Genomic DNA, 27838 nt, shown 5'->3' on the forward strand with positions numbered 1-27838 from the left:
CTGTCGGACGTAAAACTCACAATGTCACTTTCTCAGTGAGCTCAACTCAAGTGCTACATGTAATATTTTTCCACCTGTTATCATCAGTTTATAAAGTAATAAAAAGACGTTTGTCAGTACTGTTTATATCGACCAGTGGTTAACAATATATGCTTCGGAAGACACATTTTGTTATTTATGCTTTTCAGAGGGATTCGCGCATGTACATAACACGTGTTAACTTAGTCCCATAGAAATATTTTGAAGTTGGAAGATATCACTGTAAGGTAAGTGCAATTTGTTTTCTTCATACAGATTTTTATCAATGTAGAGTTTCAATTAAGGTAAGAAATGAAAGAAGTTTATTTCTAAATTTGCATTGCATGCTAGCAATGTTTTATAATAATTTCACGGTATCCCAGTGGTATGTTTTTTCGACCAGAGTGTATATATCTTGGTATATCTTGCATAGGAATAACCACATACAAAAACTAACATTAAACAACTAAATTCTATAACATTTCTGTTATTTTATATATATATGTTACAGTTTTCAGCTGTATGTGGGTAATTTAAATTCAAGGATACTTTCATCTGATATGAACTTCAAGATGTGTTATATTTCAATGAAATATTGTAAAATATTTTGGTTTACATTTGTTTAATCTTAATTTTGCTATTATATTGTTTCTTTCGTTTTAAACCACCGTAATTCAAGGAGCGCTGTTCGTCCATCTTTAAAAAAGGGATACGAATCTACTTCTCCAAATTAAAGCAATTCACTGTTAGTGCAGTAAATGTAATGGGTGAAATATTAAATCATGGCTTTTTCCTGTGCTGGGAAAGTAATTTTTTTTCTTTATTTTGCTTAAATTTGGAGTATTATCTGTTTTTAAAAATCCCAGCCTCCCCCTCTCTCTCTAATATAACCTTCCATTTTTATACATTTTGTGGTATATTATTCACAGTTATACTTGAGTCTCATTTTAAGGGCATCTTTTCTCTGCCTCGGCAGTTGATTATATTTAAGGTCTTTCCCATTTCAATGGGAAGGCCTTCTTGTATTTCTTCTGATTATTATTATTATTATTATTATTATTATTATTATTATTATTATTCTTTTTTTCCGCCAGGCATTTTGCCAAAGTTTTGGCTGAACGTATCATGACAAGATTTTGACAATCTTTTGCAATCTGACAGGGGACTTTGGAATTCACCCTGTGAGACGTGGTCATTTGTCGGTCCAGAGTTATCTGCGCCGTAGCGGAGAAACCAATTTTGCTAAAATTTCTCAAACTGTTTTAGATACACACAAACCGAAAGCTCCATATTTTTTAGAAACCCGAGGCAGTACTATTTGACAAAGTTTGGAAATGATTTGAGGTTTCCCTGGTTACGCGATTTCGCGACCTAAAATGAAATTGTTCGGTTGGTCACTAAACTTTTAAACCGTAAGTCGTATAGACTTGGGACCTTCACTATTGATCTTAGATGATTTGCAGTATTTTTTGTATTTCTTGGTTTTTTGTCAAACTTTGAAAAGATATTTTACCTCATTTGTATGGTCATTTCTGAATCTCGCTGTGGTTTTTTTTGTTTAAGTCTTTATAGTATGAGTTATAACTACTGGTAACGCGGGATTTACTGTCTAAATATGTATCTATATAGGAAAACTCTCCACCGACATTTAGAACTATATTCGTACACAACCAATTCTATTAGTGGTGTCTTTGCTGGTTTTTGGTTATTGAAAATTACCTCTCTTTGAAAATTGGCGCAAACGTTGAAAACAACAGTCCTGACCGTAGTTAATGCATTTGTTTAATAAAACTAATCTAAAAAATGAATATGGATTAAGATTTTTCTAAAGTAATCCAACAATCTTGATTTTTGTAATGAAAATGTGATTATGGAGTATGATTGTCTCGTGCTCAAGGGTAATCTCTTAGCTGCTTGTTTTGTGGTCGTCATCATGAACTCGTGGATCGTTATGGTGTATCCAGCAGCACCATGAAAACTGATTTATTCAACTGGTCATGGTTTTCCTTTCCTCGTTTGTCTACCCTGGACTTGACTTTTTATGAGCAACTCGGCGGGTGTTTGTAGAAAAGCAGAGGACGCTTACCCTACCGGTGCACCTGGTCCATGCTCCCAGTTTTTAGTGGAGTCCGAGTTGCTCATTTACTTTTGTTACTTTGTATGTATGATTTTAGTTACTTTATGTTCTTTGTTGTTTATGTCTGTTTTCCATGTCTGGTCTTTGTCCCTGGATTACATTCTTTTGATTACCGCTATAACTTTGGTTCCCTTGATTACTCTTTAATCAGAAACCTTCACTACATTTATTCAAAGCTTCAAATGAATCCATGAATGCATATTTAGTTGTATGACAAATATTTATTTTGTTTGAAACAGTGAACGTAATCAGTATAACATATGCGGTCAAAGCGTTGTAACTCCAAATGTTAAGTGGAAAAATTGAATCACGGAAATAATGAATAATGAAGTTTAAATTTCCTTGTATTTTGTTACAGTTCAAACTGATGGCTATCCCTTTCTACTGCCAGGATAATTTAATTAGAACTTTGTTTTTTTGTTGTTGCGACCTCCAGTATTACTTTTTTGTTACCCCCCCCCCCCTTTCGTTGATGTGTGCAAAAAGTTGTAATATGTATTCCCGTTTTCCGAATTGTTTGATTAATGTGACAAATTAAAATATTTTATTTTGAAAATCATTCGTTAAAAGATTGTAAGTAATTTTGGGCATTTCTAGTATTCTCACACTTCACCTTTAAAATGAATACAATAACAAAATCCAGTACTGTAAATGAGTAACGATAAATCAATGCTGTAACTGGAGTCTTCTGTGTGTGCAAGTTTCTCAGTGAAAATGACGAGTTAATACTTTACAATCTAAGACAACAACAATACCAATCTAACTGTTTAAGTAGTGTGATCTTCTTTTAATAAATGATAGTATTTGAATGTTCGATGAATGATTTGCTTCTCTAGATTTACTTGTCAATAACTACTACCTATGACCAAAGCTCATACAGTACACCCCGCGTGGATTGTTCGTGCACTGGGCTCTATCATTAAACACTGTGAATAAGAACTACATGTGGAAACACACAGTATTTGTAACAAAGTACAAATTCATGTAAAACAATGGTGCATAACGCTTATAAATGCGGATCGCCTGTGAGTAAATTAACCGGTTCAGCTAGTTAACTGGAGGTGACTAGCTTTAATTAAAATACTTTAACATTGTTTTGGGAAAGCGTGGGATTTAAAATCATAACTGTTGACCAGCCTTAATTACTAATTTACATTTCAACACGGCTCGACGATCGACAGAAAACCAATAAGTATGAATGTTTTAGTGTATAAAAAAGCCTAAATATCCAAAATCATTCCATAAATCGGCAAGCCAAAAATTCCAAAAGTATTCTCCGAAATGTTACATTCCTTTGAGAAAAACGGTAAAACCGTAAATAGGTTAGAAACAAAGAACTTACAGACTGTAACAGTCTTAAATTAGAGAAAATGCGTGATACACACCTGAACTGGCTATCTGTAGCGATAAACCGCGCCGCGCACTCGCTAAAATACTCAGATAAAAATGAATCAACCAGTCAGAGCAATGATATCAACTCAAATGTTATGAACTAGATCTGAGTAAAACACGTTTTGAAATAAACTGAACTTATTTAAAATACTTAGACTCGAACATTTAACGTAAAACACCGAGGCAAGCTCAAAATGAAAGTTACGACTATTTACATCGGTAACAATGTCACATGACCAAAGCCAAATCACGTGAACAGTTTGATACGTTAACAATAATATTAGAATGCCAACTAGCTACAGTCACCTCCGTTACAGTGCAATAATAAAAAATAGCCGCAATACACATTGACATCTCTTAAACCGAAATACGTTAAGTCTTGTTATTAATTAAGACAATAAATAAATAATGTGAAGACGTTCATAGATGTGTCAGTTTCTGAAAGCTGTCTTTTTAAAAATACTCCCACTACATTATTTTAAGGCGGCATAATACGTTCAATTCTTAAATAGGCACCTACATCGCCAATGGCCGCGTTTTTAACAGTACAAATCACTATTCACGTTCTTTAACTACAAAACAAGCCTATGCATCGCCTAACATGAAACTAAAGCCTAGCGGGAATATCACGATAATTTAACATGTATTAATAATTTTCAATTGTCATAAAAATAGAAAAATCAAAGTATTCATGTACTGAATCAATTTACATTGACTCTTTCAGTTGCCTTAAAAAATCAAGAACAGAGACCAACTTCTTGGTTATCAAAACATTTAAACAGTCATTGTACAGTAATACTGTAAAGTCACTTTGTTCCGACATTGTTGTCCCAACTTACACAACGGAGGCAAATAATTCACACTTATACGCAGTACTCATACTTTTGTAGAGACTTAAAAGTACGAATTTAGAGTTTACAATCTGAGTTTTATTTTGACCCCATTTGTTCAATACACATTCAAACAACACCTTTACAATGCATAATACTAGGTTAAGTGTTTTTTAGTATTCCATAGAGAGGTGGCCATTTGACCTGGGAGTGACAATTGAGACCCTTTGCTTTGAAATACTTTATAATTATCTCCCTTTGATTTTTTTTTCTATTTTCATGAAAATCACAAGTTCATTTTGTTCTCAAATAATTGTATTGATGAAATTGACAGAAAAAAAAGTTTATAACTACACAGTTACTACTGAATTCATCTTTTTCTAAGAATCAGAACTATTTTGCAAATTTGATAATTTTCAAAAACCTTGGCTTTTAAAATATATGCAAGAAATAAGTAGTGTCGTTCGACCCGTCGGTACAGGCTATTATGCAATGAGCCATCTGCCGTGAGGCAGAGGTACTTGCTTATGAACATGTTCGCTGTTAGAAGAGAATAGGTGGGAAAGACCTTTCAATTGTTCTGGAACAATTGACTTTTTAATTTTTATTTGTATTCCACTTATATTTCGTTCTTTTTATTTCAACTTATTTTGTACTGCTTTGCCAACTTCGAAATTTGCAATTTTATGCTGCCTGTTTATATTGTATATCTGGCTAAATTTTCACAAATTTGCATTTTCAGTAACAATCAGGTTTTTTCTAATAAAAGTCTGTTTTTGACATTGACCTTATACATAATGGTCAGATTCCCGAGAAAACGACACAGGTCCTTTTGTACATTCTGAGAGAAAGAGATGCAAGCAAAACAAATTGAAATCAAAAGTTTTTATGAAGAAAGATATTTCATAGTAACCCTATCTATGTGCTGTTGTCATATCAAAACACTTTTTTTTACCAAATATGTTTATAAATAAAATTGCTTCATTCATAGATAATTACGGACTGATATCATGGCAAAATATACATCCGCGAGTTTTAAAACATAAACAAATACTGTTAACGTATTAATTTTCGCGGATTGTGTCAAATAAACGTTCGCGGGTATCAATTTTGCGGTTTCAAAAATTGATTAGCGTTTTATAGTGTTAAAAAATCTATTTCGATGGAACAATTTTTCGCGGTTTTCTGTCCATCGCGAAAATAGCGAAAATTAGTACACCCCGGGAGTTAAAATGTTTACAGTAATTACTTAACTGCTGGGTATAGTGGACACTTTTTTGTTCTACCCCAGCTCTACCTCGGCAGCTTTGCGGCTCATGCCTCGATCGCGACAGTAGGACGTGTGCTCGTCAATTACACGTAGTTATCGCGAAAGGGTCTGTTGAACTACATGGTCAATAATTCATATCCGGGACCCCATTAACTAAATCATTTAAATTCTGCTATTTAACTCATCTTTTCATCAATCAAGTGCAAGTAATACATGTATTAGCAATGCAACATTTCTTACGGTTTACCAGAATAACTTTCGTTCAGTCCGTAAAATAATCATTGTACCCAGGATTCTGACCATAAGTAGGGCCAATTTCAAAAAGTGTGCACATGTCTGTAATTTTCACTGGAGCTTTTAGAAAAAAAACTCTATTGGTCCCAAATATGCAAATTTGTGAAAATTATGATCTATAATTATTAGAAGAAAAGTACAAATAACTTTTCCAATTAAAGATGTGGTACCAACCCCTGCATCTCCTTTATTGACCCTCCACTGACTTGTCCGAAGATGTGCCTTTCCGAAAATTGGTATTGCTTTACCGAAACTTTTTTTTTTACTTTTCCGAATATTGGTATTGCTTTTCCGAAACTTTTTTTTACTTTTCCGAAAAAAAAATTTATCGCTTTTCGGAGAAAAAAATGTTGCTTTTCCGTTTTATTAGTGTTAGTGGAGACAATAATGATACCAGATACAACATCGTTTATCATTATGAAGTTTTCATTTTTACTGGTAATCGGATCAATAATTCCAACTTCGGCATGAGTTTGTTCTCACTGAATTCTCATTAATTTTATATTTAGAAATTGTTACATTTAAAACCATAGGATTGTTGCACTTTTGATATAAAATACTTAGAATTGGCTCTTTGCAGTAGTTTATCGTTCTTGGTTTGGTTGAATTGTGGGAAATCGTAATTTATTATATACAGATCTGTGTACAGTAAGAACTCTAAAAATGTGGTATATGTAGTCTCAAAAAAAGGTAGCTTTTTTTTAGCCATTACTCACCTCTACCATTGGAATTGCCTGAATTTAATGTGGATTTGTAGTTAATAAGCTTTCTTAGGTGGTCCAAATTAAGGTTTTTGTCCTTCAGAAGTTTTAACTATATTAAGAATTCGGATGTAATTTCAGCTTTAAACATTATTACATAATTTGAGATAACGGCTTTTGTTTACCTTTAAATTTTTCTTTATTTACCTATAATACGTGGTTCTGCATCACAAATTGCCGAGAGAGTTTACGTGTGAGGCACATACAATATTTTATGGCTTTCTTCAATTATATAGCTCCCCGTGCAGGTCCGGGTGTTGAAAGAATAGGCCTGCAGCAGCGCTAAGCTTGTAGTAAAAGGCGACTAAATAGTGCTCAGAACCTTAGCCGGGGGCTAGGGCGCTCTGCCCACAGAGCAACTGGGATGTGTGCCCCAGGTGGTGGAATGGGGTTCCCCTGGTGTGTTACATGCTGGGGTTGTCAGGCTATAATACGGAAAACCTGACCGCAAACCATAGTGGTGCACCGTGTTGGGAAAGATGCCACGTTCCTCGCACGTTAAAGAATCCTACTGTGGTATTCTCCCGGAGTAGGAACCATAGGGCTCCGCCACAGGAGGCTAAATTGCCCTACCCTACCCACCTCTCCCTATTTCCAGTGGCAATTGTCCTTGTGTCCCATCCCTTTTTCATTTCATCATCATTTCATGTTCATTTTATCAACAATTTCATGTACATCGTCTGAACATAGCTGAAATATTGCTGCTCGGACGTTAAACCCCAACAAACAAACAAACAAACAAATCAATTATATAGCAGTTACATATTTAAGTGAGGGACTCTTTAAGGATCAGGCTAAATATAAAAATACTGAATTATTCTCAGAAAAAAACACACATGAATTTGACAATGTGTGCAGATAGTTTGCAGATGGGCAGTTCGTTCTTCTTGAACGTGTCAGCCCCCTCCCCCCCACAAAAAAATAGTGAGCTGAAAACAATAATAAAGTGACTGGGAAAGTTGGTTATCTCCCTAAGAAGATCCAGTTGCAATGCATTTCAATTGATTTATACTTCGAACTATTGACACTTAAAAAATCCATGACTGAAATCTTCGTTAATTCTCAAATACTCCATGCCATTGATTTTGGCTGGCTTTCAACATTCAAGCGAATTCAATGCTGTACTAATCAGTCAGTGTTTTTCCCTTTCCACCATAAATCCTGGTGTAGATATATATGTATGGACTTGGTTCAGGATTTAAAAAATCACAAATTTGAGCTGAAACTTGAAGATTCATATCTTTTTTCCATTTCTCATATTTTGACATCATACATACATGTATATATGTAAATTACTAGCAAAATAAGTGTACAATAATTCTCATACCGGAAATATACTTGATATTTCAGAATTATATTATGTCGGTTTTAAAAGCTCATTTTGAGCTTGTGTTGGAATGTTTTATATATGTACCGACTTCAAATAAAGCCTTTGAAATTTATTGTATAACACAACAGTTCGTCAATCGGCTAAGATCGGCAAACTTTGAGTGAGTCCAAAATGGTACGAACTCAAGTGAAGTTCGGATATGTGCTCTAAAATCGGGTAACGTCGTAACCGTGATGACCCGAAAGTTTCTCGATCAAGACAACTCGGATACCAGGCGTTTCCCAGCTATATTACAGAAAGTTCTAGGCTTACCGATCATTTCATCTAAACGTTCTAATACAAATAAAAACACACGTAGAAAACATGTGTATGACACATTTTGTTCTCGTATGAAGCGATGTGAAATGACGTTTCTACATATATGGCACCTATCTGCAACATAAGGTGGTGTAGTAATGTATATTTATGCAAATCATTTACGAATGTACAGTGCTGAAATTAAGAGTCAAGAAGTCGCTAACAATATTAGTGACTTAAAAAGAAATGAATGACATTTCTGCTTTCAGATAACATTTTGATAAGATTTCATGGAAAAACTTGTGTGTTCACCAACTGCCTTATTCTTACAGAGAAAGACACTTATTTATAATTTGAAATAAAATGAGAATTTGGCGAGTAAGAACGGAAACGTATTTTCGACACAACGAAGTGCATTAGCGTAATAGATAATGCAATAGAGATACAACAATGCGGTAGCCAGGAGATGCGACAGGTGCGATCTCCGCTCCCTTTTTAAAAAAAATTGATTTGCATCTTAGCCTGTAATTTAAGAGAAAACATACCAGATAACTAAGTAAAATTGCTTATCAGTGACCAGTTCGCACCCCCATTCAGAAAACCTGGCTACGGCCCTGTACAATGAAAAGCCCTTTGATTCGTAAAATAGAAACTACGAACCCGAAAACTTTAACATGAAATGACCGACTTAAAAGTGGAATTATTGTCTTAACAGGTTGTAAATTATGTATTGACTGAAATACTTATATATTCAGTCCCCATTGTGCTGGTTTCGCATAAGGCCACCATAGAGACCTCCATGACCGTCTATCTTGGGACTAATGATTGACCAAAATAGACCTGCCCCCATGCCCAATCCTTCTCTTTCAATCCTTTCTCCTGTGATATCTCTGACTTAAACATTTAAAAAGATATTTTGCAGTTGAGGAAAAAAAAATTTTGAACTATTGAGTGAATTTGTGATGGATAGTATTCTCCACGAAAATCTAGATTTCTTGTCAGAGTTGGAATTTAATGTGTGTATGTTGTACTCGTACATTTAACATATAGTAAGATAGTTTATCGGCTTTTCCATTTAATCTGATTTTGACTTAAAATATGAACAATTCGTTCAATGTATAGTTTCGATTTTTAACCGTTGACCTTTGACCTTAAAGACGCTCTTCCATGGAAACGCAAGTCACCTGATTAAAATTCTGTTTCCCGATTGACCAAATACCAAATACTGATAACTTAGTGGCGTTCGAAAAAACTATATCGGAAATTGAAATTGCGTGCCATGTGTTATTTCCTAAATGCGATGTAGAAAATGAAAAAGAAAAACAAATTTACTGCGTCGGCTTTCTTTTTTTTTTTAAAGATAGTACATGTTTATTATTATTTAATGTTGCTTGAATGAAATGCTAAATTGATATAACATATTTTTTCTTGAATGATTTTGTACATCGGATTTAAACTGCCTTGAATATCAATATTTTCAACAGATAATAATCATCTGTTGGAGAGATTATACTTTTTGAGTTTCTCCGGTTAAAACATCACATGACTTTTGAAACACCAGCCGGCGATTCAAATTCTGCGAGATATTTCCCGCCATTCTACATTATCCAAGTTTTCTACGGATTCCATGGATGAAACCATTTCTCCTTCTGCCTATTTTAAGCTCATTTGCCGTAGGCCATGTGAGTTATTGCCATCACTTGGTGTCGGTCGTCGTCGTTAACAATTTTTAAAAACTCTTCACCTCTGACACTACTTGACCAAAAAAAAAAAACCAAGCTTGGTGTCACTGTTCCTTGAGGCATTCTGCATAGAACAAATATAGGGACTTAATTTTAATTCGTCGAAAAACATGGCCGCCGTCACTAAATTAAACATAGGTTAAGACAGAAGTTTTTTCGCAAGTAGCTCCAAAACCGTTAGATTTAGCCACATTCTGACAGGATAAAAATGTTAAGCACGGTGAGATCTATTTGTAGGCAAATTTTCATTTTAATCTGTTTAACCATGTTGGACATATTGCCCTTTTTGACGTTTTTTTTGCTCTTTAATATTATTTCTTTCACAACATTTCTCCTCTGAAAATGTCACACTATTTAAAACTAAACTTGGAATGAATATTCCTTAGGATATTCTGAATGTATCTGATGTTGGGATTTTTGATCCATCGAAAAATAAGGCTGCCGTTATTGAAAATAGAACAAAGGGGCCAGACAGAAGTTTTTCTCGTATATCTCCAAAACCGTTAGGTTTAGCCAAATTCTTTTACTGCCGAAATGATCCTTATTATAAGGCCTACAAACGCCTGCGTTGGATCAAATTTGTCGGATGACCTTGTTAGAGTTTTTGTCTTTGGATTTTGAAAAAAGACGTTTGTTTTTTACAGTTTTCAGCCAATATCTTGTAAACTATGATAGATAGAAGAGAAGAAACTTTCAGTTTGATTTCCGAATTAAAATTTTTCAAAGGCAAAAATCATAGAATTTTACTGCAACATAACATCATCTTTTATGAAACGAACTTTAAAATTCATTTTCATCCTAAAACATTATTATTATATAGGCAAAAGCAAGTTCTCCTATATTTGCAAAAACGTTCATATGCGCAAGTTATCTTTGTACACTTTAATGTCTATTTAATATCAGTCTCAGTAAGAATCAGGCAAAGGGTGAAACATGGTATGAAAAAACCCTCCATTTTGAAAGTGTAATTTTACTATTTGCACCATCAGACCAAGGAAACCATATCAGGTTGGTAAATCGAGTTATAATTTCAATGAAATGCACTGAAAATGAAAATTTCAAGGGCAGATAACTCTGTAAAAAAAATCTCATTTTTTTATATTTTATTGGGATTTTTCTAAGCAAATCCAGATGCATAGATCACTAAATGGTCTTTTCAAATAGAGAAAGAATCAAAAACTTTCACTTAAATGAATTCATCTATTTTTCAGCCAAACTAATGCGGCTTTTATAGATGCTTACAGGGAATTAAATATAAATAATGCATTTGAAGAAACATCGCGTTTTTATTATTTCAAGTTAGTACGAGTATTTGTGTGAACAAAATAAATGAAAGTCTTCTTACATATTTTCCATATTTTATGTCAGGTTTCTTTTAAGAATGTATCAGATATCATTTTAAAACGTTAATGTGAATCCATATTCATGACATAATTATGGTTTGAATTGCATAATAATGACGAAAATTTCCTTTCCAGATCTAATTTTGCATCAGAAATTACACTATGGAAGATACAGATCGAGTTAACTTTGTAAAAGGTATATAATACAGATGTTATCGTACTGTCAAACACATAAATATAACTTCTTATTTCTGCCCTTATAATGACATTTTTATTATCTAACTCGTTTGCAATGTACATGCAGTTGTATACATTTACATGTATAATTATGCTTTTTACAAGTTGTTACAATTTTGTACATATTGCAACTTGAATGACACAAAAATACAATAATTATGCTGTGTACAAGTTGCAATTTTTTTACATATTGCAACTTGAATGACACAAGAATACAATTTGCAATCTGACAATTATTTCGGTACATTCCTCTACAACTTTTATCAAGAAATGTGTTGCAACTTGAACAAACCTTTAGTATCAAAACACATCAAGTGCAGAATGCAAAAGTGTGGAATTAATTTAATTAACAAACACAAACAAAATGTAATAAATTGATGAAAGAGCATAAATATTCACAAATATCTATGTTGTTCTACTTAATAGTTGCAATTGAGGATGCGTAGCACTTGGAATCACATAGTACTTAATTATTACGACATTTACACCTCCCCGGCTTACAGTATTAATTACAATAGAAAGCCCCTTTGCCGACACTAATTCATGTCACCTACCGGGGATATGTGACCAAAGCGCTCTGGCATTCTGAGTTATACCTCTGGATTCAGCGCCGGTATTGTAATGAAGAGTGTGACAAAATGAAAACTACCATTGCACAATACCAGTGCTTAATTGAATACCTTAGACCGACGTACGGGATTTTATGAGATAGGCCAGGGTCGCCTATCCAATTGGTGTTTTTTGCGGTCTTGACTATTCTTACGGAACTCGCACTTACGGGGCTTCTGTTAGTAGATGCCTGTTAATATAGTTGGAGGTAGCGGAGCCCAGGCTTCGGGATACCTGACCGAAGAACTCAGTCAGAGCATGTTCTACTAGCGGCTAGGCTGCTGTGCTGACGCTCTGGCCTACTCCCAGATGCCACATGGGTCCGAGAGCTTTTCCCCACTCTATTTGGGAGTACGTCAACGTGTAGAGTGAGTGGCCAGGGTCGCAAAAACTTACAGGAAGTGCATACTTTACGGAATGTAACTATTATGTTCGATTACCAGAATTGCCTGGCAACCGATAAATAAGTGTACTTGGAAACGTAAAGAACAGAATTTATAAAGCAAAAATCATTACGCTGACTTACTCACAACCTCTCCCAAACTACAAATCAACTGCATTCAATTTTATCTGTGACCTACTCATGTACAGATGACATCAGTTCTAACCTCTCAGGGAACTTTCAGTAGAGCTGACTCTAAGACAGTTCTAAAAGTGTCTTAGAACAGTTCTGGAGCCAGTTTTTTTCCTGACAGTTCTGTTAGTAGAACCGGCTCTACGTTCTGCTACTAGAGCCAGCTCTTCTGACAATTCTAGCAGTGCCGACACTACGATATCAGTTCTAGTAGTAGATCCAGCTCTACGAGAACAGTTCTACTGGGAGAGCTAGCTCTGCTAGAACTGTCAGAAGATCTGGTTCTGTAACTGTTCTAAATCTGTCACAGAACTGTTCTTCTGACAGTTCTAGGACGGTTTTGTGAGTGAGTAGAGCTGACCTCATCTGTACCCCTTATCTGTCCTGCTCTATACTTCCATGTTCATTCATTACAACACCTCCAATATTTCTCTGCATCATCAGCCGGTCCTAGGACAACTGATGGAATTAGGATGATTAACACTTTGCAATTTAGATAAACAAATGTTGTCCAGATAAATATGGCTTTAGGTTACTGACACTTGATATGAATTTGTTTGTGGCGTCAAGAGCACGTCGTCTTCGACCTTCTCTTGTATGTGATCTTGAAGATGAAAAACTTCATCATTGTTTTTGTTACGTAAATAAGATGAATCTAGTCCTTCTAAACACATGCACGTGTCTGTCATTTGAAACCGAAAACGACATCTGACAATGAAACAATTGCTAGAAGATATTACATTTAAGATCTAATGTGATGCTGGATTTACTTAAAAGATAAGAAACTTTTAAAAATCATTATTCAGTGTTAATGTCAGACTGAAATTGTGCTCACAGTGCTTCTAATGGCACGTGTTAAATTCGTATGGAAGACTTTGTCCTCTATTTAAATTATAATCTTTTATTTTCAGCCGGCCCAGTGAATGAGTCGCTAGGCAACGGGCTACACAGTCATGATCACCATGACCACGGACATACTCACGAGATAATGGAAAATCCGGGTACTTTTACCGACAGAGACAAGCCTTTATATAGAACAGATTGGAATCAGGTTATTTTGTTTGCGTACTTATTTTTTTCAAACCGAATTTGAAGGGTCAATAAATATTTTCACTTAAAGACCCAACTACTATGTATGAAACAAATGGCGATAAGTTTTTATGGCCGCGTTCAGATATTGAAAGGAGGGTTCCAGATCATTTGCTCATTTTGGCCAACTTTTTGCACGAACTTAAAAAAAAAAAAACCTGACAGGGAATTCCATCCCCGGAACTCCTCTGGATCCGCAACTGGTGTAACTACAAAAAGCGTGTTCATAAAGGGTACATTCCCGTTTTAGGGCGGACATAATATTATCATACCCAATAGCACGTTATTCAAAACACGTTTGTCGAGTTCAAAGTATCTTTTAAAACATTTAATGTTTAGTCACGTGAATTAACAAGCCTTATTTGAACCGTAATATATAAGCCCCCTTAAAAGTTTGCTTGCCCTAAATGAATACAGTCCAAGAGTGTAACCATCATTATTTTTAGGCTGCAGGGCCTTTCCGTCTAGGTTGATGGAGACCTACTTAGCACGTGTACCGAGACAAAAACTTAAGTGGCTATTATGATCTTTCTTTTTTTGTATTGTATAATGGGTTCACAATTTAATCTGAGCTTGTGAACTTGTCTTAATACCAGATACGATAATAGCTCATCATTATCATGAAGGTCATTAAGTGTCAGTCCCTGTAAAAATCAGGCAGTAGGTGAAACATAGTATAAAAACATTATCATTTTGACAGTGTAATTTGACTGTTTACATCATCAGAATCATTAAAAGCAAACACAATTTTCCATATCATGCTGGACCATTGAGTTAAAATTTTATTGAAATGCATTGAAAATGAACATTTCAAGGGCAGATAACACTGTAAAAACCTCATTTTTCTAAGATTCTATTGAAAAATTTCTTAGCAAAACCAGTGATGCAGAGATCAAATAATGGTATTTTCAAATAGAGAAAGTATCCTTGAGTGATATTACATTGTCAGATTGGTGGGTTTTGACATGCATGTTTCCAATTTTCCCATTTTACCTAATTCTCACAAATACTTACACTTAAAAAAACATTGATTGGATCTCTTCAGTACAATGATCCATGGCAAATTTATAGATATAAAAATAGTATAAAATGTTACCTTTCAACACAAATTCTACTTACTTCGGTCTTTTCTTTGTTGGCATGATAAAATGTATCCTTGTAAAGAATTTAGTTCAAACTGTATGTATCCTGTAGAATTACATGAGCGCTACTAATCATTATATATTTATAAAATTCCAAACTTTAATAAATATGGCTCCTGAAAAGAAAATATCAGTTTATTAACAGCATTTATTTAGAGAATCTAGTGACGTTGCGCACGCGATTGCGGCACATTCGGTAACATCAGAATTCGACGTTTGTCGACACTTTTCGTTTATTGCTTGCTTGTTTATTGAAACACGTGTACAGTAAAGCAAAATATACAATATTTTTTTATTGGTAGCAATTATATAAAACATCTTGAACATTTCTTAAAAAATCGGAAAGATTGATTATCAGTTCTACCGGTAAATTAAATTTGCAAATGCGTGGAATGCAACCGCCACATATATGCACACTATGTCCATCTAGAGAGGGAACATAACAACTTTCTCCTGTGATAAGTTAAAATGTGCATTTTGATATACATGTATGATTTTATGTTACATGTACCAATTATAAAAGAATTTGGACCTTTCACAACTTAGTATTTCGATTTAAAGAGCTTTCTATCCATCTGAAAATCGGGCTTTCATCAACACCCATTGGATAGTTGATTGATTTTCTTTTCATTTGCTCATTTGCGTTTTCCAAAATAAAAAAAATGTTTATGACTCCCTTTTCTGCATTCATTTTATCTATTAGCATTCTGCTTTTCTATACATTTTTAAAGTTCTGTCATTACTATTTGGCGTTTCAGTCATTCTACTTAGATCGAATTTCTATAAACTATAAGAATTTATTTTTTTGTTTTTTTTTTGTTTGTTTATTCTTTCGTTTGTTAATAACACAAAATACAGATACTCTTAGTCTTTTTATATCCCTTTGATTTCGATTTTTTGTCTCTTTCAGTCGCATATTTTCAATACTTGTAATTGCAAAGACAAGTATAAGTGTCTAGTTCTTGTTATCTAAAGCGAAAACTATTTCCGTTTCATTTCCCCATTTCCCGATCGACGAAAAACGTTCCAAACGTTCAAAAGGTGAAAGTTCGACAAATCGCTAGACATTTGTTTTGTTAGAATTTTATCCGTTTTAAACGGTTGCCAATTAATTGTAGAATTGCGTTGGAGCATGACAATTTCTCAACGAACCCGGAAAATATTGACATCTGACATTTCGCTAGACATTTTCAAAAAGAATTTTTTGTTTGAAATGAAAATATTATCAAATGTCGACGTAGAATTGCTGAAAGTATGTACATTTTTTTAGGAAATATTAATTGGAAAAGAATATTGTATAAGTAAGTTCTTACATTAATAACATAATTTGATTACTGAACACTTTTAGAAATCTGACCATTTACCAACACTTTCATTTTTGCACTGAATATTTTTTTTGCCTAAAATTAATGCAATTTCGATAATTATCTCCAAAGGAACATATGATTTTTTTCTTCCTTGCAAAGTTTGGCGAATTTTGCTCCCTCTGCAATAGCGCAATTCACTATTTTAGCTTTTTAGAACCTACACTGTGTTACACCTGACATGCGGAATTTTGACGTTTTTTACGGGTTTTGGAAAGTTTAATGGATTATAAGAATTAGAAGTACCATTTGTGACAAATATTCAGAACTTATTATTTGTCCTGATTCCAACAGTATATAGCTTTCACATAATCACAGTTTTGATTGTTTACAATCGTCATTTATAGTTTAGATAGGTGTTTTTTTTTTCCAAAACAGCCGCAATAGCGTGCGCAACGTCATATAAAACCATCAATATTTGCCTATAATGAAAGAGTGAAAACCAACCCAAGCGATACTTGTACAGAAAGTTATTCCCATGTAGGTCAATAAGAATTATAATTATTATTTATTTAGCCTTCCTAAAGTTTCATTTCTAATAAACTCATGATTTGGACATGAAAACAGAAATTGTGAAGTTATTTTTATCTGACGTTAAATGCATAGATTTATAGTTAATTTTTTTTGTGTGCGTATAAGTGTACACTACACTATTTTCGTAATCACAATAGTTTCATTTGGTCCTTCAAAAATCTAAATGATATTAGTCCTATATTTCCCTAACGCTCTGGTAAAAATATTTCTGCAGCGAACTGTGAGCAGATTAGAAGCACTTATGTAAATGAGTATTCGGGGAAATGATATATGAAACATTTCATGGACATTTAACGAATTTACTCAATTACATTGTTGTTACATAATCTAAGACTGAACCAAATACCGATTCATTTTTAAGTCGCTAGTATTGTTAGCAACTTAGTGCATTCGTAATTTTAGTATATTGTACATTCGCATATGATTTGCATATTTATAATATATAATAATTACTATACCACAGGTGCACCGTAGAACAGTCATTTCTAGCTTAAAACGAGATCAAAATATATCTCTTAAATGCCATACTCATGTGTTGTACGTGTGTTCTTTTACTTGTACGTGAGCGGGAATTTTACATTTAAAGATGAAATGATCAGTTAACATTGAACTTTCTGTACGCCTAGTCTCCAAGTTGTTCAACCCCTAATATGGTTCCCTTGTCAATATCATAAGCGACTCAAATGAGAGAAACTTGCGGAACGAAAACAATACCCGCGATTCCTTGCTACCAGTTCACGGTAACGAAATAGTAATGCCAGGGAACTAAGATTATAGAGGAAGTCGCCCGATTTTAGAGCTTTCGCAACTTCACTTGAGTTTGTGCAATTACGCATGTTGGAAGCAAGCCAAAATCAGTGGCATAGTCTATTTGACGATTAGCGACTATGGTGTTTCGTTTTCAATTGCGTTAATTAGCAAGTTTGTTTTTGTTCTGTTTTGTTTTGTTTTTGTCTTGTTCTGTTTTTTTTTGTTTTTTTTAATTTTTTTTGTTTTTTTTTTTTTGGTTGTCCGGTTTGGGTGCATGTATATTGTTTTGTAAGACAAAAGCAATTTTAAATGTCAAGGCTACGTTTTGATCTTAAGCATGGGAGAAACAAGTATTTTGCTCCTCGCTCTGACTGGGAAATTGCACTTTTACATGAAAATAAATCATTTAATTCGTTATATGTGTAAACTTATTATGTTAATGTTAACAACTGAAAATAAATATTTTATGCCAAAAAAAATTTCTATAATCCGTAACATGTTTCTCATGTTTTTTCATCGAAAATAAATTTCGATAATTCTGTAATTTCATTCTCGGAATTTTCTCCCGCCTAAACGTCACAATACAAAAATCAATTTCGTGTTGAAAACAACAATTAAGGATTGAGAAATTGAGAAATATCATCGGTTTTATTAGGGATACTTCTTGTCAAATTGTAGTGATTTCAGGTACAAAATTGACGCCATTTTAAACACGTGCACCGAACAAGTTAAATCTGGGCGTTCTTCTACACTGGTGATCTTATTTGGGCTATTCTTTTCAAATAAATTATTCTATAATTCCGATGCAAAGATGCAGACCAGACAACATATTCCTGTTTTTTTTTTTTAATTTTGTGTGTGTGTGTTTTTTTTTGTTTTGTTTTGTTTTGTTTTTGTTTGTTTGTTTTTTGTTTGTTTTTGTTTGTTTGTTTTTTGTTTGTTTTTGTGTTTTTTTTTTATCATTGAAATATCATTCTTGTATGTTATTTCTAAACAGAACACAAAAAGTTCACAATACCATGAAGCTTACAAATTAAGCTTTGAATGTGAGAGACGTGACCGACGACGTCATTAACCGTTAAGTAAGCTTTCTAACTACGGTAATACCTCTTGTGCTCATTCTGTAAACGATACCTTGTTTAGAACGTGACCATCTTTATTACATAATATTAGTAAAAAAAGTTAAGGTGACTTACATACATATATGTAGGAAAATTAAGAATTTAGAAACGAAAAATGTTTTGAAATAAGTAATTTCCAGCTTTGTAGGGACCCTACAGGTGGTCATACATTTTATTTACTTTTATATCTATATACTGCTGCGTAGTTGATGAGCATGCTTAATTTACATTTCTGGAAAGAAAATTCTTTTATTCTATCCCAACCCCTTCCTCCCGAAAGCGTAAAGTAAACATGCTCATCGACAATCGGCAAATATCGGGCAAGTCCGCTACTCTTCCTCAAAGTTGAGGAGGGTACGGACTCGTCCGAAGTTATCGATTAGACGGAAATGATACCATCTGTTCTATCTTGATGAATTACAGAGGGCGTTCACCGTGGGCATTGGAGGGCCGGTCGGTTCAGGAAAAACAGCGACGGTACTTGCATTATGCAAATACCTAAGGGACAAACATAGCATCTGTGTTGTAACAAACGACATATTTACTAGGTAGGTAAACCATTATAGTATATGCATGAACCATGGGGGGTGGGGTCACGTTTGTTAAAATTTGGTACGGAGTGCAGATGGAGCCTGAAAAACACCCACATTCATATATTTGTGTGCAAGAAATATATATCCATTTATATATTATACTACCGTGTACCAGGGACTTCATTTTACACTTTCTGTGTGTACCTAAGAGGCCAATTATGTCTCCAGCAGGTTGCAGAAAAGCAATGAATTATACATTTAATTATAGAAAAATGACCCATTCATAAATGACATAGGAAAGGGAAAAATTTATGACCCAATCATAATTATATTTCAACTCTAGAAAAACAGACATATCCCCCCTCGTGTACATTCATTCCATTAAATGGTTGATATTTATCAAAAAAAGTCATACCCTTTACGGTACTGTAATTTATAACTCTACACGGGCAAGTATTTGCTTGATATTCATGTGATTCCACTATCACATGAGATTCACTTATTTACATAACAGTAATGTTTTTCGCGTGAAAAAGGTTCAATTCATATGAATTTCACATGAAATCTGTCACAAATTTTGTTGTTCAATTCAGATGAAAATAGTGTGAAAATAATGTGTAATAGTACTGCCGGTGTGCAGTCAATTTTAAATTGCAGAACTAATATGGTATTTGTTCTTTCCCATTTACCCATAAGCATTAGGACGCTAACCCTACCGGTGCACCTGGTCCATGCTCCCAGTTTTCGGTGGAGTCCGGGTTGCTCATTTACTTTTGTTACTTTGTATGTATTATTTCAGTATCTTTATGTTCTTTGTTGTGTTTGTCTGTTTTCCATGTCTTGTCTTTGTCCCTGGATTGCATTATTTTTATTTCCGCTGGAGTCTTGGTTCCCTTGGTTGCTCCTCCAGCTTTGCAATTAAAACCTCTGTAGTTTCATTGTTTAAAAGCTAAACTGAAGCTAGCGAACAATTGCTATTTAAAATGTAAATTGTCCATCTGGCATCTATCCTTTTATTTGCCGTTTGCCTCCATATTTAAAGTTGATGGGTGACAAGGACCATTTGTATGTGTTTCCTGTTTTTAGATTTATGATTTTTTTCTCATTTTTTTTTCATTTTAGTTTACTTGGCCTATTCGGTTTTGCAGTGCTACTACTAGAGTATATGTAGGTTAACTATCAAAATTGTTATCGCATCGATCTTCTGTTGAGATTTTTGGAGGTAGACCTAGGATAAGGAACATAACTCTTGAAATCAGTGTTTGTATCATATTCAATTTCACCAAAGCATATCAAGCTTTCATTTGAAACAAAATCAATCCGAGTTACATTGATGCTTACTTGAGATTGATGTCAAAATGATTTGTAAGAGTTGTACCCCTTACCATAGGTCTACCTCCTTACATTATTTAAGAAATAAATGACGGAAACTCCATTTTATCATTGTTTTACCACTGGCTGACCATTTATGCGGCATTATCTTTAGTAAAATATCGGCATAAATGGTCAGCCCTTGTTAAAACAATATACAAATGGAGCTGCTGTGATTTATTTCGGTTCTTATAGGACAATTGCGGTTTTTTTACATTTTCGTGACCTATTACAGTAACCTTAGACCCGCCCTATTAGTCCATATTTGGCTGTACACTTTATGTTAGTTATGTTTGTTTGTTTGTTTGGGTTTAACGCCCGAGCAGCAATATTCCAGCCATATTCAGACGATGAACATGAAATGGATGATAAAATGAACATGAAATGAGAAATGGAATGGGACACAAGGATGATTGGGTCAACAAATTTTGATTGCCACAAGATAAAAGGGAGGGATGGGTAGGATCGGGCAATTTAGCCTCCTGTGGCGGAGCGCAAAGGTTCCTACTCCTATCGAATACCACAGAAGTGTTCTTTAACGTGCGAGGAACGTGGCATCTTTCCCAACACGGTGCACCACTATGGTTTGCGCTCAGGTTTTCCGTATTATAGACTGACAACCCCAGCATGTAACATGCCAGGGGTACCCCAGCATTTAACATGCCAGGGGTACCCCATTCCACCACCTGGGGCACACATCCCAGTTGCTCTGTGGGCAGAGCGCCTAGCCCTCGGCTAGGTTTCTGAGCACTATTTAGTCGCCTTTTACGACAAGCTTAGCACTGCTGCAGGCCTATTCTTTTAACACCCGGACCTCCACGGGGCATGTTAGTTATGTCAGTTGACATCAGTTGAAATGGTCGCTAATGAAACTTTGCTTTGTTATCTTTATAATGATGGAAAGGCCGAATTAAGTAGAACATTGTTAAATATGACAATAGTTCTTTGCATCATAAGGTCACAGTGTTCACCCATGGACAGGTACAATGTTTCATTCATGATTCATTCAAGTACGTCATATTAGAATGTACTTTTATGTCTATCTAGTGTATGGCACAGTTTGGTATCGTTCATAATTGGCCAGTAAAAGTACATTTTATAAAAAGAATCGATTTAGCAAGTAGAACGGGGCCCGTAATGGGACTTAATCTTTTTGTATTCAAAACAAAATCATTTGTCGTACATAACTATGTTTTAAAGACTATGTTTTTTGTTATGACAAAATTAAGTTTTTTCTTGTCAAATAAGTATGCAAATATTAACTTATTTGCATAGAAAATAGACTTTTGTTACCTGATATGGAAATTAAATAACAAAAGGTAAATTAAATTAGTTAGCATCCCGTGATTTTGTAATTAAAATTATTTTTTGTGGAGACAGAAGTGAAAATTTAACACAAGAGTCAATTTTGTGTCACAAAACTCAATTTGTGAGAAGGCCTCTCATTGGATATAGTAACCGCTGGTCTCAAAGTGGTGATTAAAGAATTCATTTGCATATCCAAATGATCTGTAAATTAATTTGCATACCAATTGACTTTTGAAACACATAATTGACTTCTGTGACACAAACATGACTTTCGTGACAGAAAAGTGAATTTTGTGTTAAATTGCATGGAAAAGTGACTTTGCTATGACAGAATTCAGTTTTGTAAATTTTGTCATAATATTTCTCAGTTTTGTATACAAATTAGTTCATAGAATCCAAACTAAACTAATTTGCACACAAAATTGACTTTTGATACCTAATATTCAAATTAGGTAACAAAAGTAAAGTCTATGATACAAAAATGATTTTTGTCATGACAAAAGTAAGTTTTGTCCACTGAAAGATTACTTTGTATGACAAAATTTAAATTAGTAGTATGTTATAAATTTTGTTGAACAAAATTAACTCACTTTTGTCTGTACAAAATTGAATTTTGAGTACAAAACAACAGGAGTCCCATTCGGCGTCCCGTAAGTAGTAGATCTCACTTTTTTTGCCATATAACAAATATTCCATTTCAGAGAAGACTGGGAGTTTCTCACCCGCAATAAAGCGTTGCCCGAGGACAGAATGACTGCAGTAGAGACCGGGGGTTGTCCACATGCTGCTATTCGAGAGGTAATGATTATTCCTCATACTGGTCTGTTACAAAATATCAGAAATATTACAAAAGTGAATCGGAAAGACGCATGGAAATAAAAAAAAAGAACTGTATGGGCATGATGTGTGTGCAAGGATACATCATGTTGAGCCAAGTGTATTATTTGATCTCAGCAATATTTTATATATATACATGTACGGGCTCTTGCTATATAACGAGTATTGGCCAACGAACTGCAATTTTGTAAATGCGCCCAGGGAGCGTCGCGGAAACGCACATGTCAAATTTGGTCGGGCCTTGTTTAGCATTCGTTATGTGTAAAACTTCGTTCTTATTCGTTCATATTTGTTCGAGAACACTTCAATTCGTTTCGAATGTTAAGTGTAAGTGTTTGTAAGAATCAGGCAAAATGGGAAAATCAGAAACATGCATGTCAAGACCCCACTGATCTGACAATGTAATATCGCTCAAGGGTGCTTTTTGGAAAAGACCATTATTTTATTTCTCCATTCCTGGATTTGCTCAGAAATTTTTCAATAGAATGTTAGAAAATTGAGGTTTTGCCAGATTTATCTGTTTAACACAGTATATACGGTAATAATACAAGTAGGCAGTGAGTCAATTTTATGCAGTTTTTGCGTTTAGAACGTCGTTATTTTTGTTAACGACTTCTTGCACTCGTAATTTTAGTTCTTTACGTTCGCATATGATCTGCAGAATTATATATTACTGCACCACCTTATGCTGCTGATCGGAGCCGTAAAACCGTCAGTTCTAGCTTCACACGAGATCAAAATGCACCGGTCTTAAATATCATACATATATGTTGTAAATAGGAAACTCATGTGGTTATGTCGAATCACCTGATCGTTTTCTTTTTCAGTGTCATAAGTATGACCAGCTTCGTACTTCAACTTTAAATAAACTTAATTATTCTATCGATATAAATTTATTATTGTATGGGTCAGATATTCTAACATTTGATGTTTAAACGTTATATATATATCCGATGGAGCGAATAGAGTCGTCACATTCTGAGACGTTGTATAATGTTGATTTGTTGTGACATGCATCATTAATTGGATCCTCTATCCTACATAATAACACCTAGATGAACTGTCCCGTACTACCATACATCGTGTACTAAGATACAGCCCTAGATTAATCCTACGAGGAGGAATGACCCGGCTAGCGAAAACTACATTTTTATATAGCCTAGCTGACCGAGTGGTCTGGGGCGCTGGATTTAGTGCAGGCGGTGTTGCCATAGAAGTCACAGCGGTACGAGTTCGAGTTCCGCGGAGGAATGACAAAAAATTTGCTTAGCAAAATTGACAGTTCTAACATCGTTGACCCTTCTATAAGTTAACGTTATCTTCCCTGTATCAATTTGATCCGATGGAACAGTGTAGTGAATAGAATCGTCACATTCTGAGACGATATATATATATATATATATAATAATATACATTTTTTTTATTTAATTTCTTTTCATTATCCATATCTAGATTGTATTAAATGTACATAGTAGTACATGTAGATGATGATTCTTATTTCCTAAGCATGCTTGTTGTATGCTTAAATGTATAAATTGTCAGTTTTGATAAGGAGAGGCATTAATAAAAGCTTAGTACTTGTTTCCATATCCTGTTTGTCAAAGTTCGTTGATCTATGTTGTACATATGTTTGATATTTTTAAGTTTGTTTGTTTGTTGGGGTTTAACGGCCAAGCAGCAATATTTCAGCTATATTCAGGCGATGAACATGAAGTGGATGATAAAATTAACATGAAATGATGATGAAATGAAAAAATGGGATGGGACACAAGGACAATGGGGTCGAGAAATTTTGATTTGTCACTGGAAATAGGGAGAGGTGGGTAGGGTTGGGCAATTTAGCCACCTGTGGCGGAGCCCTATGGTTCATACTCCGGGAGAATACCACAGTAGGGTTTTTTTAACGTGCGAGGAACGTGGCATCTTTCCCAACACGGTGCACCACTATGGTTTGCGGTCAGGTTTTCCGTATTACAGCCTGACAACCCCAGCATGTAACACGCCAGGGGTATCCCATTCCACCACCTGGGACACACAACCCAGTTGCTTTGTGGGCAGAGCGGCTAGGTTTCTGAACACTTTTTAGTCGCCTTTTACGACAAGCTTAGCGCTGCTGCAGGCCTATTCTTTTGATACTCAGACCTGCACGGGTCGATATTTATAAGTAAAATATGTTTAAACTAGTAAAAAACGCTTGTGGTCATTTTAGGGCATTTGAAGTTCATTCATTGTGTCTGCAAAGGTCAAAATCATGTTATACAGTGAAACCTGTCTAATCCAAACCTGAATAATCCGAAAATTTGTCTTAACTAGACATTATATAAAGCCCCTTAAATTCAATTCAGCGTTTTAAACCTTTGTAAACCGAACAACTGTCTAAACCGAACCAATATTTAATTCCAAAAGGAGCTTGGTTGTATATTGGACGAGAAAAATATTGTACTCACCAAATCGGAAAAATCTAAGTAATCCAAAAGATTGTCCCCGTTTCAAATTCTAAACGCTCTATCACGTCGCACATGCACATGTATATTGTATGCTAGATTTCTCAGATAGGTGTGTTCACAAGGCAATCCGGGCTGTGGTTGTTGGTTGCAATTAGGAATCAAATTTTCTTACTTTAGGGCGAATTTTACTAACTTAGAATACATTTGATAACATGATGGAAGACTATGACATGGCGTTAAACCTAGAATTTCCTGCTCTGTCGGAGAATCTATAGTTTTAAGTTCAGTTAATATATATATACAACGTCTCAGAATGTGACGACTCTATTCGCTATACTCCTCCATCGGATGAAATTAATACAGGGGAGATAACGTAAACTTATAGAAGGGTCTTAAAAATTCCCAACGATGTTAGAACTGTCAAAGTTGCGAAGCCAATTTTTGGTCGTTCCCTCCGCGGGACTCCAACTCGTTCCGCTGTGACATCTATGGCAACACCGCCTGCACTAAGCCCTAGACCACTCGGCCATCTAGACTATATAAAAATATAGCTTTCGCTGGCCGGGTCATTCCTCCTCGTAGGATTAATCTAGGGCTGTAACTTAGTACATGATGTATGGTAGTACGAGACAGTCCATCTAGGTGTTATTATGTAGGATAGAGGATCAAATTAACGATGCATGTCACAACAAATCAATATTATACAACGTCTCAGAATGTGACGACTCTATTCGCTACACTCCTCCATAGGATGAAATTGATACAGGGAAGATAACGTAAACTTATAGAAGGGTCTTAAAAATTCCTAGTGGTCTAGGGCGCTGGACTTAGTGCAGGCGGTGTTGCCATAGATGTCACAGCGTACGAGTCCGAGTCCCGCGGAGGAAACGACCAAATATTTGCTTCGTAAATTTGACAGTTCTAACATCGTTGGGAATTTTTCAGACCCTTCTATGTACATATATATATAGTAGTCAGTCCGTCCTTCCGCCAGTAATCACCCAGTTGCCAAATAGCTTGATGTTGTTTTGTTATCATCGATGAGTATCTAATAAACGTTCCATTTTGGAACACAATAAAATCTTTATTTTTACTGATAGGATTACTCACTAAATATGGAAGAAGTACGAGAACTCACAAGAAAATTTAACCCAGAAGTGGTAATAATTGAATCAGGAGGAGATAATCTGGCGGCAAATTTCAGTCGAGAGCTTGCTGACTATATAATATACGTAATTGACGTTGCTGGTGGCGATAAAATTCCTAGAAAAGGTGGACCAGGAATAACTCAGAGTGATTTGTTAGTTATAAATAAAACAGATCTAGCGGAGGCAGTTGGTGCCGACTTAAAGGTAAATCTCAAAATATAAAATGACTATGCAAAGCGTTCTACAAAATTAATTTAAAATACAATTTGTTTTTTTTTTTTTCAAAATACAAACACTGGAACCCGTTACCGTGACATTTTCTAACTCCCTGAATCCAGGCTTCGCCGACAGGCGTTTGTTTCATCACTGACTATAGTTTGAGTTGTGAACTTAAGACGCTTTGCGTTCAGAGCTTACTGTGAAAAGGTCCTCATGTAGGTCGGGAACCCAGTAATCACCTTATGCCATTTTTTTTGTTTTTTAAAGGCATATTCGTTAAAAAAATTACATTAATAATCAGAAAACGAGATAATCTTATAATTATATATATATTTGGTCTAGTAATCATTGAATCACTAAAAAAGCAAGTAATTGCATAGTTAAAACTGAACGAGGGTGCAATATTTAAACTCTGTTGAATTGAACATTCAATTTGGTCCAGTCAAACAATTTTGAATGGTCTTTTTTTTCTTCAATTTTGCCATGTTAAACTAGTACATCTATTTAGAACAATACATGGCCTTCAAATTGATTAAATTAATTAATGGCAAGAAAAATACACATGTAGTACTGATAGATTGGAAGAGCTTCATGAAATGTGAACATCACCTTGTAAATGCTGCTTTCGACGTTTCAACATTTCATGATGTATCAACTTTTACTCTTTATTACTGTGTTGTTTTTTGCAGGTAATGGAGAGGGATGCTGCAATGATGAGACAAAGTGGACCAACATTGTTTACCCAAGCCAAACACATGATTGGTATTCCTGAAATATGTGAACATATTCTAAAAGCACGAAATGCTTGTGTAAATTCTCAATGATAATTTTGTATTTATTTATATTCATTTGCATGTCATAGAAGAAGTAACTCAGATTTGTTAAAATTGAGACCAAATGTTTACAACATACATCTGATGTTACTTTCAAGGATTTATTATGTACATAGAAATTTACTTAGCCATTGTCTAAACTTTTCATACACAATATGCATTAAGTAAAACATACAAACTTTTACTTTTTTCTTATTTTTCTCTATTATAATTTGACATGTGTCTTTGTTATCCAGCGAAGCCTTCGTCATGAGAGCGGGGGTACTAAATTTAACCTTTAACCTATCAATATCTTAAAAAGGCAAATT

General features: G+C 34.7%; 2 protein-coding genes across 4 annotated transcripts in view; one reads left to right on the forward strand and one right to left on the reverse strand.

Annotated features, from left to right (window-relative positions):
- Positions 1-201, reverse strand: part of LOC148601759 (uncharacterized) — a 45051-nt gene extending 44850 nt beyond the window's left edge. Inside the window, exon 1 of the mRNA XM_088554238.1 lies at positions 1-201. The gene's annotated coding sequence lies outside the window, so the exon portion shown is untranslated.
- Positions 189-27714, forward strand: LOC148601761 (uncharacterized). Of its 3 annotated transcripts, none has more exons than XM_088554239.1 (7): positions 189-266; positions 11550-11610; positions 13746-13885; positions 19258-19382; positions 22748-22844; positions 26431-26682; positions 27387-27714. In XM_088554239.1, the coding sequence occupies exons 2-7, from the start codon at positions 11577-11579 to the stop codon at positions 27519-27521; spliced, it is 783 nt and encodes a 260-aa protein (XP_088410365.1). In that variant the 5' UTR covers positions 189-266; positions 11550-11576; the 3' UTR covers positions 27522-27714. The 3 variants fall into 3 exon arrangements, with proteins under 3 accessions (XP_088410365.1, XP_088410367.1, XP_088410366.1); XM_088554241.1 differs by lacking the exon at positions 189-266 and adding an exon at positions 301-323; XM_088554240.1 differs by lacking the exon at positions 189-266 and adding an exon at positions 11004-11079.
- Positions 27715-27838: the final 124 nt, after the last annotated feature.

This window comes from Perna viridis, chromosome 12, assembly GCF_037379345.1.
Source record: "Perna viridis isolate PV_CMFRI_1.1 ecotype Kerala chromosome 12, ASM3737934v1, whole genome shotgun sequence".
Taxonomy (NCBI): Eukaryota; Metazoa; Mollusca; class Bivalvia; order Mytilida; family Mytilidae; genus Perna; species Perna viridis.